Here is a 13603-nt window from a genome sequence, read left to right as displayed (position 1 = left end):
CCTGGCTGTAGATCGGTCTGCCTGATGTCTTTCCCAAAGGGAGCTTGCCAGCAGTCTTGTTCATCTTCAGATGAACGTTTCAACAGATTGGTCTTCCATTATTTAAAAACCGGTGGCTGAAGGATGAGCAGAAACCCATTTATCTCCTAGTTCTAAACTTTTACAGGAATTCAGGGCTTTGTGTTGCCATAGTATCTCTTCCCAGCACAGTGCAAGAGATGCACCCAGCAGTCATGGAGAGTGCCCTATGTTCAGACTCTCCTTGGGGGACGTAAGCCTTGCTTGAGTCCAGCAGAAGAAAAGGTGCCTTGCACAGCTGGTGGCAGGCACGTAGTGCTGCATTTGTGTGTTTCAGTCCTGTTTTCTCAAGTAGTAATTGGGGGAGGTAGCTAGTACTGCTGATGTGTTATTTATTTGGGGCGTCCACTTTCATCCCCTGCCAGGGGGGTGCATTCTTTCACAAGTCACACTGAGGAGCTGCACTTCTTGACCTGATGGTTGGGGAGGGGGGGTAGGTTAAAACTGATTCCTGAAGGTCAGCATACCGCTTAAAGATGCGCCGGCATACTTTGTTGTTTCAGGTCAAGTGTTTCCCAACCTTGGTTGTTCCCCACAGCTGTAGCTTAATTTTTAGTCTCTCAATTACTTGAACAAGGTCTTGCATTTAAGGGAGACATAAGCCTTCCACTAATGATGTAGACAGTTCCTGTCTCCTGCTGCACATGATGTTGGGGAGTAGAGCTATGTAAATTAGTCAGCTTGTAAATGCTTGCCTTTTTCCACATGTTTGTTCTCTTCTTCCAGAGCTCGCATCCCCCTTGTAAGAGGAAGGTGCCGGAATGGTTTGGAACCTCAGCGGTGACTGTTCTACCCATAACCCAGACGAAGAAATCTAAAGCAGAGACCAGAAAAGGGATTTTTAGTTGAATATAGAAAAGATGATTTTCTTTTTTTTTTTTTTTAACTTTCCCTCCCCCCTATACAGAGTATTTTTTGAACAGAGTCCTCCTTTACTGCTGTAATTTGCCTGCTTCTGCTTTACTCTTCCCTCCTGCAGCTCACCCTTCTCTTTCTTCTGTGAGGCGACAGCGACTCGGTCCTTCCGCTACGTCTATACTTTTTCACTGTACAAAATGTCTTATTAAAAAAAAAAAAAAAAAACAACCAAAAAAAAAACCAAAAAACAAACCATAAACAACTCGCCCCCTCTCGGTGTTGCAGACAGCTCCGCCTGCGGCCTTTATCGGCCGCCGACCCGCTCGTCGCCACGGCAACGGCCACCCCACTTCCGGGGCGGGGCGTGACGGCGGCGCGGAGGCTGCCGGGAAGGCGGTATGGCCCAATAGGCGGGGGCGGTGCTCGGCCTGCGCCTCGCGCTGCGGCGGGCAGGTGAGGGAGGCGGCGAGCGCGCGGGGCGGCGGGGCCGTGAGGCGGCGGGGGTGGGGGGGGGGGGGGGGAAAGGCGGTCAGCCCTGAGCCCGCCCGACCGGTGTGGAGAGAGGGAAAGAAGGGAAGGGAAGGAGGGAGGCGGCTTCCCCAGGCCCTTGCCCGCCGCCGGCCCGTCGCCCTGTCCCGCTCTGCCGCGGAGGTGGGTAAAGGGGCGGGGGGGGGAAGCAGCGAGGGGCGGACGCCTTCGGGGTCGCTGCCGGTCGGTGGTTTTCGGGCGGTGGATCCGGTCGGTTGGGCTTGCTGCCCAAGTTTTGTCTGGTGTGGGTGACTTTGAAGTTCTTCGTTAACGCCGGGTGCCGGGCAGACGGGCGTTTGGCCTTGGTGTGGGGCCGGCAGGCTTCCCCGGCGCTTTCCCGGGTGGATGTGAATTTGAGGGATGGTTCAGAAATCCCGTTATCTACCTTGGGATTCTTCTTTGGGGTGTGTGGGGGGGTGTTCTGACACTTGAAATCCCCAGACGTGTCAGTTTCTTAAAAGTCCATGCGATGGAAGAGAAGGGTACAAACAAAAAATAAACAACTTCATAAACAGATCTCTCTGCTCTTAAGTATCTTATTGACTCTAATACCGTTTTCTTCCTTTTTCCTCCTACTTCTTGTGACAGAATTATGGATCCAAGCTTATTGAGGGAGCGAGAGCTATTCAAAAAGCGTGCCCTCTCCACACCAGCAGTAGAAAAACGTCCAGCGCCATCTTCTGACTCCTCTTCTTCAAAAAAGAAGAAAGCAAAGGTAGAACAAGGTGGCTCGTCAAGCTCCAAACAAAATGCAGGTTGGTGAAAGTCTCCTGTTTGACAGCTGTTTGGTATTTTCTACCACCTGCCTCTAAGCTACGGTTTATTAGTATGAATCAGTCGATCTGTGAATTTTGCTGGTGGCTGTTGTCATTATTTTTCTTAAATTGTTGCTTTTTGTTAAGAAATTCACTTGTGCAATGGGAGAAAACACTTTTGCTACCACATATGCGTGTCAGGCCTCATCCTGTGACTTGTTTGCTGTTAGTTGGTTGGAGTAATGGCTGCTGCCAAAATATTATTTCAGATGAAGCTGAGCTTTGATTTGTGGATTTCAGTGCTTGCTGGACCCAAGGACAAGCGGCAACAGTGGTATTGTTCTTTTTTTTCCTCCTCTGTCTTTCTGGTAAGAGAGTGCCTAAAACTTAATTTTGTTAACGGTAGGTCGTAGGCTATCTATCCGTGCGATGGATTTTGCACCTTCCATCTTGTCTGGCTAGCTTATTGTGATTAGCAGTCATTTTTGTTTTACCTGGGACCTAATCTTTGTTCATGAACACCAGGGCTTCTGTAGATTTCTGTCTGCTTTGGTCAGGAGTTTTGTTATTTCTCTGGGATGATGGCACTGATAATGCATTTCTCAATATCAAATAAGCGGTTAATAAGGCAGCACCAAATTAGTGGGAGCAAAGGAAAAGTGCAGTACCTGGAGTAGCAGGGAGAGGATTTGTGTGCACACAGCGGCATGCTCTGTGTTTGCTTTTACTACGCGAGACTCATAACTTGGGGGGCCTTTTCAGTTCTCTGAAAGCACTGACAGGTCTCGGATGCACTCGCAAAGGTCAAATTTTATGTCAGGAGTTACTAAAACACAAAATACCCTGTTGCACAAACTCGTTGCATGCTCTTATTTTGAATACCATGTGTGGCTGTCTTCAAAACTCCAAAAGAAACAACAGAGCTAAAAACAACAGAGAAGCGCGTCAAGGACGATGGGAGGAGTAGAGCGTTTTCTGTCTGAGGGGAAGAGTACGGAGTTTGCTTATGTATCTCCAGGTTCTCAGAGCACCAAATAAAGTTATTAGCCAGACATTTTAAAATAAGTCAAGGGAGGCCAGGTTTCCATCGGTCCCTTTGCCACAAATAAAATAAAATTCTACGTGGAATATCCTAAACTGCATATCCTGCGTGAGAGCGGTTTGCTGGGAAAGGGGGATGGGGAGGCAGGAAGAGGGCAGACAGTTCAAACGTGAGTCTGATCTGGAGGATTTGAGTAGATATGTGGCCGAGTGGCAAAGTAGATAAAGAAAGTAATTTCTTTTCTGTGGTTTTGTGGGCTGGGTATTTTTGTAAGTGCTTTTGCAGCTGTCAAATGATTAGCTTACACAAATAGGAACGTGTGGCTCTGAAAAAATACGCTTTAACTTTTACGCTGCTGGCTTCATTCCAGACAGCGTCAGAAAGATTTCAGGGTTTCTATAACACTTTTATGTGGAATGAGTTCAGTCTACTTTCATTTTCCCTTGGAGAGTATTTACTAAGTACTGCAGAACCAGCAAGGATGGAAGAAAGATAATGGAGAGCGAGCGAGCCAACTTTCTTCCTCTTGTTCTTAGGAATCGGCTCAGAACAAGTGTTCAGGCTGGCAATGAACTGAACAGGTTAAGCAGCCACAGGCAGCACAAGTTGCCCTGTGATGCTGCAAAGTCCAAGTCCTTTGCCTCAAAACCAGCTTTTTATCTGAATCACCAGATTGTTAGGTACCTGTCAGGATATGCATGTGTCAGAGATGGGTCTTGGGGAGGTGGAGTAAGAACATGATGTTGAAGAATGCCTGCCCCACCCCCCCCAAAGAAATGAAAACGAACATGATCAGTCCTAGTTTTGTTGTGTAGTGACCACAAAGACCGTAAATAACGTCACAGTGATAGTGCATTGGCATTGATAGTCTCTGGGTGCGTAGCGCCTGCAGGTTCTCCCTTGTTCTGTGATTCTATGACTGGAGAACCTGCCCTTGTCACTTTTTTGGGGAGGAGAGACATAGAGATCACGCTAATCTTCAAATGACTGTATAGCTAAATCTGGTCTGTGTGTGAAGATTTGTTGTAAGCTTTCCAGTGAGAAAAGTTATTACTATCATTATTTGAAATCGTTATTCAAAGAAGTTATTTGAAAAATTCAAACTCTGCCTTCTTTACTCAGTTCAGAATAGTAACTGGCAAATAAATGAAATTGATCATAGCTGTTTATTTCTTTTTATTAATGAATAGTAAGTTGTGCCTAAAGCCTTAGTCTTTATCTTAAGACCTTTGTCTTGATGGTCTTAGACAACAGTAGTTGAGAGCTGAAATCTCCAGGAGCTGTTTCATGACTTGGTCTACATTTGGGAAAGAATTGTCCTGAGGCTCTAGGGCTGTGCAAGGGTAGATCTTTGTCTTCTGTTCCTTGTGCAAACACCCAGCCCCCTTTATAGATCTGTGAAATAAGTAGCTGGAATGAGTCCCAAGATTTGTCATTGCATGTGCTTCTCAGGGAGGCATGAGAACACGAAGCCAGCGTAGCAGAGGCTAGCCGTGTTACTTCCTGTACACTGCCTTCTTGTGTGCAGCGATATTGAGCATTTTGTAGGGACGCTGCAAGTGGCCAGCAGTCCTGTTGCTGTTCAGAGTGTTTGCTTTCAGGAAAGAGGCATGTTAATTAATTCAGTGCATCCCGACGGCTACCGTTGCCTATCTTGAGCAGGACACGGGTCTCTCAGGGCTGACACTGTCAAATACAGCAGAACGTAATGAGGCATCTACCCGGTGTCCCTGACAGCAGAAAGCATTATTGTCACTAACACTAGCTTCGTCGTACGTCTTGGTGTTGATCCTAAGTTGTCTTGTACCTGGGGTGTCAGCTTCCGTTAATTGTGCTTATAGTTTGATTCTTAGCTAAAAGCATTCGCTGCACGTGGGACTGGTACTGGCGGGACTTCACCGTAACAAGTGTATCTGAGATGAATGGTTGCAGCGGTGGTAGTGTCATTTTGTGATTGCAGAAGGGAGGTTGCTTCTCCAGGTGAATCACTGGACTGGCTGCGCTGGTTAGTAGTGGCCTGCGTGTCTTGTGACTCCATCTCACTGACCAGGAAGAGCACGAGTCAAATTAGTGAGTCTTTCATTGTGTCTGGATCTTCTGGAGCTGAGGCATACTGAACCTGATAGAGGCAGTTTATATATTTAAAAAAAAAAAAAAAAAAAAAGAGATAATTACAGGTACTGGCCATAGCACAGAGCTATTTCTGATGTGGATAGACTGCAAGATCAGCGTTGTAGCTTACTGGTCCATTTGGCCACTAGGTGGGTTTTGTTTCCCTAATGACAGGAATATTATTTGGGTTTTATATAGTTAAATATCTCGTCCCACATGTAGCTTTGGTCTGGGACATTTCTCGCTGGCCTGCTTCTCTGTGGGTTCAGGAGTTTGAAAGACTTAATCAGGCCTTACTGATGGCCACGCTGTTGGACGTCATTATTACAGTTGTAATTTGTAACTGCAAAACTTTTATGGTTTTAAAAACTATAGATGCAACGCAGCTACAGAAGAAAAACAATCTGTTGAGCTAGAGGTCTGAGTGTTAGGCGGTCAGTTTGTGAGAAAGGTGTGAGTGTGAACTCTTTGGGATGCATCGGCAGGCGGATGAAGCAAGCTGAGATTCTCTTGTGCAAAATGAAGTCGCTTCTTGCCGTGCATCCATCCTGCCGTCTTTAGCACAAGGCTTATCCTGGTGTGGCCTCCTTTGTGAAACATGTCGACACCTGAAAGCTGTGTGCAGGCTGAGCGAAATTACTGTCATCGGTGTGGGAGATCTGCGACCCGTCTGCTTGTGTTCCTTGGCGAGAACTCAGTCGGTTCCAGTTCAGCTTTGAAAAGTTAATCTCCAGCATGTCTGACTCCCTGTGGTGTTGTGGTTACCATAGAGGCAGCAGCCTTGGGGCAGAAAAATGTCCCTGTTTCTTCTAAACCGTAGTGCCACTACAATATGCTTTTGTGGAAACAGTCAGATATTCTTAAGGTAGTGCATTAGTCACGTCTCAACACCCAGAAGTTGTTAAACAGGTTGAATATGAAGTAAGGGGAGAGCAGTTCTCTGGAACTGGAGAAGGGGAGGGAGAAAGGGTCAAATTGTACCACAGGAGGTTAGAAAAGACCATTTTAGGGGATACGTTTCATGTTGGTTTACTTTTCCTCCCAGCACCCTCTCTTCTAAAAGCAAGAAACCCGTAATTAAGAAGAGCTGTCAAAGGCAAGAATTCACACAAGTGTCTCCTGTCTCGTGGGATCTCTTGCCATGCAACCCTTCTATCTCGTATCTTTTTTCTCACCCCTTGTATGTCTGTGTGGTTGACCTCAGTGGGAGGACACTGCTGTGTCTTTGCAGTATGTATGATCAGATTGTTGAGCGTTTTTATAAACGTTTTCTCCAGTTAAGCAACATAGTTTTATGCATGTTAGGCAACATTTGTTTGTTCAGGTAGACAAAGATCTATGCTAGTAACTCAATATAAACAACAAAAGTTCATTTGAAAACAAATATCTTTTCTCCCCCCATAACATTGCAACAGATTATCCTTCTGCTAAGCACTCGGAAAGCCTTTGCCAATTACTCAAGTTCACATCCAGAGGTAAAATGATAACTGTTGCTGTTATATTTAAGTCCAAAAGAAAAAAAAGCATGTGACTTGCTCATTTGTAAGATACAAGAGGCTTCATTCAAGGTGTTAAACATTCTTCAAGTGCTGATGCTCAGTCATTCCTACACCACCTCTGTTTCATGCTTTCTGAAGCTGTTCATCATTGCTCTGACAGGATTGGGTTCATTCTCCAAGTCTTTCACAGTTTTATTTTTCACACAGCAGCAACAGTCTAGCAGTTCATAGAGGAAAGCCAACACCACCAGAGAAACTACAGTAAAGATGAATATGATCAGAATAATAAAGCAGGCAGTGTTCCAGTTATCATGGAAAGGGTAAATTTTTTGCACTTGAAAGCCCAGATACTGGGAAATTGATGTAGTCTCGTTCCAGTGAGTGGTGTTGAGGGTTGCCATTTTTGAAGAGTTGTCTTGGTGTGCTCACTGTCACGGATTTGGGGGCTGAAACAGAAAAACAAAGCTGTTGAGGACTGCATTGACCAAGAACATGCTGTGACTTTTATCCCAAACTGTTAGAACTTAAGCTCAAACTAAGTGCTCGCACCTCCTACAAACATGGATTGTTGCATGCTCATATTTGCTCACAAAACTATCAAACTCTAAATGTACAACTTTGTGATTTGTCTGGAATGTTCATTTCAGTGATGACTGGTCCACGCATGCATCACGTCGTGCAAGTTATTTTGGAATGAGAGACCTTTGCTTCTTTATTTCATGTATATGCAAAGACAGAAAGCTTACAAAGATAATTTTCAAGGTATACAGTGGTTTCAATGACCTGTCCACTGTTATTCTTGAGGTTGGTACTTGCATGGTGTGGAAGTCCTCAGTGCTCTTTTGGCATTCTTAGAAAAACAGGAGATGTGCGTACCACCCTTCCATATCTGAGTGATTAGAAGAACTTACTACATGTTAATGTCATTGGAGTTTGGTTGGTTGGTTGGTTTTTTTTCTCCTACTTGGGAGAAAGAAAGAAATCACTCTTTAAAAAAATGTATAAATCATAACTATTTTGGAGGATGTTTTCAAAGAACAGAACGGAACTTTTGGTCATTCTAGTACAAAATAACAATCCTGGTTCTTTAAAACTCATTATTTTAGAATTGCCTATTAGCACAGACTTGTTAAACCTGCAGAAGTCTTGTGACTTCAGAAGGCCAGATTTCCCGATGCATTCATTCCCCTGCTGTTCCACTTCAGAGTAGAAGTTTGTGCTCAAGAAATCCAACTGCCTCATTCAGCTGCCCGAATGGCACTGAGCGCATTTGGAGATCTCAGCCCATTTGTGGTACTGTGATCATTTGGATAGATAACAAGGAAAACCCAGCTCTTTCTGAGGAGTTCTGATTTCTTATTTTCAACTGTATTCTCTGCTTAACTGCTAGGAAAGGAATGTCGTCTTTGGTCCAGTACTGTCTGTTTGTACCCAGCAGAAGAAAAGACTGCTTTGTGGTGTGGGGGAGAGATGAAACAAGAAGTTGGCTTCAGCAAATCTGCCTTTGGCATGAATGGTGTTGCTGTCGAGATGTGCTGTTTCGGAAAGGCCGTTGCTCGAAAGTGTGGAAGTAGGCTGTGCCTCAGTAATTTCTGTAGTATATCTAGAACAAAAAAGCAGTTTTGTGTGTGTCCGAATTTCTTTGTGAATTACAGATAAGCAGGTGGATGAGGTGTTTGGCAGTAACATCTTTACAGTTGTGTCTGGTTTTCCCCTGGTTTCCTCCTTTCCCTGGCTTTGCCTCCCAAAAGTGAGGGAACTTACAGTACTTTTGGTATATAGTCTAATGGAATAAAAAGTGTCCAAGGAGCAACAGTAAATTCTGGTTACCTGTCGTAGCATACCGTAGGATGCCATAATAACCTTTGAATCCTTCAGGCGATTGAAAACTGCATGTGGGAGAAGGAGATCAAGTCAGATCTCCATATTTCCTTGAAGAAATAGCAAAGAGTTTTTAGGTGAAACGTGGTGGTGAGCAGCGCTGACGGGCCAGCCTGTGCCCCACGTGTAAGCCTGTGGGTGCGTGCGTGCCGGCTAAGGGGCAGCTCGCAAAATGTGCTTTCTTCTGCTGGGGTGCCCCAGAAAACGTGGGATTATGGAAGGGGAAGAGAGAGACAAGATGGTAACTTTGTAGAAAGCTGGAGTCTTATTTCCATGCCTCGAGGAAAGATTTTTTTGCTTTGAACATAAGGCAGAAAGTGAAAACCTAGCTATGTTCATTACAAAATGGTCCTGGCTACCTGCATTTAGTTTAATTTCATTCAGTAATCAAACCTATGGAATGAAGGGGTAACGCTGATGTTTGTCCGTTAAGCTGTGCTCACCGGTAATACTTTAATGAACCTTGCATATCCCAGAAATAATTCTGCAATCAACCTGTTTAGACGTCGAAAAGTACAAAATGCCTGAATAAATGGCAAGTGACAAAGGCAAAGTGTGATGGTGTCTACTAAAACAGATAACTTAAAGCAGCCTAAGCACCTGTCGTTACTTTTGTGTCGCTATTTGAAAAAAGGATATTGTGAAAACCAGGATGATGCAGCCAAACCAGCTTGCAGTTTATGTCTTATTGGTCAAATATTAAACATTTTGTTCTTTATCCTTCTGTCTTTAATGGGTTTAAACTGAAATGGAACAACTTTGTTGTTGGGAATATACCTGGCATTAGCATTTGATACAGACATTTATTGGAGCAGTCGCAGTAACTTACTGTTTCCTCTGTTAAATCTGTAACGGAATACACAAATTTGTAACTGAATATACAAAGTATGGCTGAGATGGATAGGATTAATTAAATTGTTAGTTTTTTCGTAAACAAAAGTTTAAAGAGCAAATCCAAGCTAAAAATACTGCTGAGTTGAGTTGGGTCCTGGCTTTGCAAGCGTGGCTCGGTTTGGTCACGATCTACGAAGGAAACTCAGCTGACCTGTTTTATGGGGCTAAAAAGTCAGGAGTGTTGTTGAAACGGTGGTCTGAAGATTTATTTGAAAATCTGTGAGAGAGAAAGGGGGAGCTAAATAAAAGGATTTGGAGTCCCCTTTAAGGGGTAATTAAAACAAGCAGGATTTAAATGTGTTTTTTAAATGGCAAGAGAATATCCTTGGGAAAGAAAGGAGAGGGGTTTTGTTTCGATCTTCTTAAACAGATTTCTAAGACTGAGGATTTTCTTGGAATCTGTTACACATAAGTTTGCCCACTCTGGAAACACCAGGCACAAAATTTAACTGTTCCTGCTGATGTATTTAATGAAATTTAGTAATGTATGAAATTTAGTATTTTAGTAATTGCTAAAAGTGATCGAGATTTGGGGCTGCTGGAGAGACTGGGCTTGTTTACATTGCGTAGCCAGAACCCTTTGCCGGCACAGCTCTCCGCCAAGGCCGTAGCTCTGTTCCCGAGAGGAGAGGAGCATCTTTGGCATGGCATGGAATGGCTCCCCAGGCAGGAGTCCCTGCCGCTCGGCTGCCAGCGCAGTGCAGCAGCCGGCCCCTTCCCACTCCACAGCCACCATTAGGGCAGCGATTTGCACAGCGTAGAGAACCTCGTCTTTATGCAGGGAGGTGCAATTTAATGCCTGTGCCGGAGGTGGTTCATGCTTCTCGAGGATGATGATGATCTCCTTAGATTTGCATGAGGTGAGGCAGATAAATATCAGCTACTCGTTGCTGTAATTATTAAAATACAAGACTGAAGTAGCCGTTGCCGAGCCTTCAGAATTAACACAGCACTAATAAGGTTAGCGTCTTTGAAAGCTGTCAAAGATGGTCTGGTTTCATGCAGTTTTACTTACTTTGTAATGGCACAATTTAAATTAATATTTTAAGCCAGTCTGATTTGAATGCAGTTCAGCTATTGTATGTATCCAAAATGCTGTGAGTTAAATATTTAATGAATTGGCTTCTGTAATACCCGTATTAGGTTTTAATTTAAAAGTATCATCATCTTTAGACACTGCAGAGGAGCAGCTTTATTTGAAATCATATGCACGGAGCAGAGGGAAATGACTGGCAAAAAATTATTTCAATGCAGCACTGAGGAAGTCCTGTTTAAGAAACCACTGAACAGACATCTTGGGGTAATAGCATTTACAAATCTCAGATGGATTCCAACCTGTCTGTTTGTATTGTCTTGATCACGGCTCCAGTATTTACAGGAATAATAATATGCAACGGGATTTTCTTCCTACCCTAATGTACCAAATTTCTAGAACAGGTTCCTAGCATATCCATGAACATAGATCTCTTCTAGGCAGCTTAATTGTTATGGTTTACAGAATACCCACTTGGGAGATACATTTCTTAAATTTCAGGTTTAGCTGTCTTTGTTGTAAGGAAAATCCTTTCACTGTCATTTCTGCAAAAACATACAGAATCAGTTACAAGGAACATGAGGCTGCAGGAAACAAGCTACCTCCCCAATAAGCATGAAATCCATTTTGTTTACTGAATCTTGGCTTGGTGCATTAGCTTTTCTGCAAGATGGAGTGGTCATCAATTTTCCATTAGTGCACAGATGGTGAAAGTGCTTGTCTGATAGTGCAAGACAAGCCCCTCTGCGTTCAGCGGAATAAAATCCTGCTAAACCTAGAGAAAAATCATTCTGATTCTAAGAAGCTTTTTACAGGCTTGTAGGTTACAGGCATATTTTCTTTTAGTAATCAAGATAAACCTAAGACAATGTTATAAAATGAATACACACCTACCTCTTGTCTGAAAGGATGCTGAAAGAGCGCTGTTCTGGTCCCTTTTTTTAATGCAGCCTATGGCACTGCTAAGATGGAGCTTTCCTACCATTGGCCAGAGTATGATGCTGCTGACAACTTCCTTTATGCTCATTTGCATCAAGCCCTCAACCCCAGGAGTAAATCATTCATAAATTTGGCTCTTACTGTCTTGAATAAGAAACGAACCCCTTCCCGCTCTCATTTTTGGGGATGCTCTTTGCGCGTGATGAGCTTGTTAGAGGAGAAGCGTGCTGAGAGGGCGACGGTGGCTGTGACCCTGCTTTGCTTTGCGCTGGAAAGCAGCCGGTCAAACCATGACGTTTGAAGTGTTAATATCTGCAGATTTCCAGCTTTGCCGTGTGGTTAGATTTACTTGTCATGAACTGTAGCAGGCTGTAGCCAGGCAGATTAAACACGATAATCTTCTTGATTCAATTGACAGAACAAATACATGATAAGTCATCTTAACTATTTGTTGTACCTCTGAATTAATTTTAGTCACATTAGACCTCTCGTTACACATATGATTGTTTTATTTGTAAAATGTCCTCCATAGACATTAATTTTTTATGATAAAAGGGGACCCTGTAGGGCAAAATCCCTATGGGCTGTATTTTCAGGGGGAGCTGGATTTTGATTTTCTCCCTTTTTTCCATTTAATAACCAGAATAAAATGTTCTTCTGTAGCTGGAGTTATACTGATTCTTCTACGTTAATTTTAGAATTGTTGTACTACGTAAAGCCTCTAATACGATGTAATAGCTTCACAATTACCAGTTGCCGAGTTTTAAATTTGATGTTTGTTCCTTCGGCTTTTTTTTTTACCATACTAGCACCAGTTTCCGTGAAGTCTTCCCGATAATTGTCAAAAGCGGATTTGTTTGAAACGTGACTACATCCAAAATTCCCACATTGCAGTTGCCTTTTATATTGACTTACAGATCAGCTTAGAAGTAGGTTGAGATGTAGTGGGACAGACATGAAAAAAATTCACCTGAAGCATAGTGACTTTGGAAACTTAATTTGGAGTTTCCTGTGAAGAACTTGGCAAGGGCATCTGAATTTAAACACGGTGAATGTAGCAGACTTTCTCTACTTGGTGGAGGTGATGGGTCTTTGTCAAACACCTTAGGTGCATTTTCTAGAATATGACGATCTTTTTTTCTTTTTTCTTTCTTTCTTTGCTACCGCAAACCCCTGAGCCCTTCCAGTCCTCCTTATCACCACTTTCATCCATACCCTCCAGCTGCCCAGCAGAGCTAAGACTTTGCTTAGCAGTTCTGCTCAGCAGCCATTGCAACCTCTTCCTCAGTTAGTGCACTAACTTTAATTGTTCTTTTCTCTCCCTCGACTGATTTTTCCACAGAAATAATAGGAACTCAGTATCTCTGAGATACCTACTGTCCTGTCAAAGATGATTAGAAATCACCAGTGGATTAAAAAATTCCTGTGGTGACAACGAGGAAATGTTCTTTTTCTGGAGTAGCTGAAATTCTGAAAAGCTGTTACCATTAAGTTTGAGCAACGTTATGCTGCTAATGGGCCTGTGGCTTTTGGTAGTGCTTTGTGGATATTTCTGTTTAATGTGCTGTGCTAATAGCTAAAGTTAATAAAATAGTCATTAACAAAGTTGCACGAATTTTTAAAACAAGCTTTATACAGTAGCAAACTCAAGATACATTAAGACAGAACCAGACTTGACAACAGAGGGGATTCTGGTGCAACACACCAAGTTGAATTGTTTTGAATTTATGGAGGGTGTTTTTTTTTTTAATGAGTTTTCCACTAGAGCTACTTTAAACAAACAAACAAAACGCCCAGCACAACCAGCACAGCCTTCCTTTACCTGGTGTGTAACTGTTGCATACCTTTTAGGAATAAGTGAAACTTTCTGCTCCTATCTCAGCAGCACGAAGCTATCAGTAGGCCTAGTAATTGTTGGGCAAAAATGCATTGCATTATTTCAGCATGAGTTAATTAATATCATAAATTATTATGATATGTTAAG

The 13603-nt window shown here is 43.2% G+C and overlaps 3 protein-coding genes across 30 annotated transcripts in view; 2 read left to right on the top strand and 1 right to left on the bottom strand.

Moving 5' to 3' along the window:
- WRN (WRN RecQ like helicase) overlaps positions 1-1022 on the top strand; it is a 48450-nt gene extending 47428 nt beyond the window's left edge. For all 16 annotated transcript variants that reach the window (XM_041124842.1, XM_041124840.1, XM_030022627.2 and 13 more), the window contains one exon: positions 805-1022. In XM_041124842.1, coding sequence (XP_040980776.1) covers positions 805-927 — 123 coding nt within the window. In that variant the 3' untranslated portion in view covers positions 928-1022. The remainder of the gene's footprint in view (positions 1-804) is intronic.
- Positions 1023-1232: 210 nt separating this feature from the next.
- Positions 1233-13603, top strand: part of GTF2E2 (general transcription factor IIE subunit 2) — a 35177-nt gene continuing 22806 nt past the window's right edge. For 11 of the 13 annotated variants that reach the window (XR_005932834.1, XR_005932835.1, XR_005932839.1 and 8 more), the window contains exons 1-2: positions 1292-1389; positions 2053-2219. Coding sequence is in view for 8 of the 13 variants with exons in the window: in XM_030022743.2 (XP_029878603.1) it covers positions 2057-2219 (163 nt within the window). In the remaining 5 variants the exon portion in view is untranslated. Of the gene's footprint in view, positions 1390-1435; positions 1588-2052; positions 2220-13603 lie in introns of those variants that run through there. The other 2 variants (XM_041124882.1, XM_030022750.2) reach the window with 2 other exon arrangements.
- On the bottom strand, positions 4409-12163 carry SMIM18 (small integral membrane protein 18). Its single transcript, XM_030022834.2, has 2 exons — positions 11575-12163; positions 4409-7318 (listed from the first exon to the last, which is right to left on the bottom strand). The coding sequence occupies exon 2, from the start codon at positions 7271-7273 to the stop codon at positions 6980-6982; it is 294 nt and encodes a 97-aa protein (XP_029878694.1). The 5' UTR covers positions 7274-7318; positions 11575-12163; the 3' UTR covers positions 4409-6979.

This window comes from Aquila chrysaetos, chromosome 1 (genome assembly GCF_900496995.4).
Source record: "Aquila chrysaetos chrysaetos chromosome 1, bAquChr1.4, whole genome shotgun sequence".
NCBI classification, from domain to species: Eukaryota; Metazoa; Chordata; class Aves; order Accipitriformes; family Accipitridae; genus Aquila; species Aquila chrysaetos.
The sequence above is the reverse complement of the archived record's forward strand: the minus strand, read 5'-3'. Positions and strand labels throughout refer to the sequence as shown.

What these genes read in the sequence shown, in the direction of transcription:
- SMIM18 (XM_030022834.2), bottom strand. Translation starts at nt 7,273, where the DNA reads ATGGCAACCCTCAACACCACTCACTGGAACGAGACTACATCAATTTCC.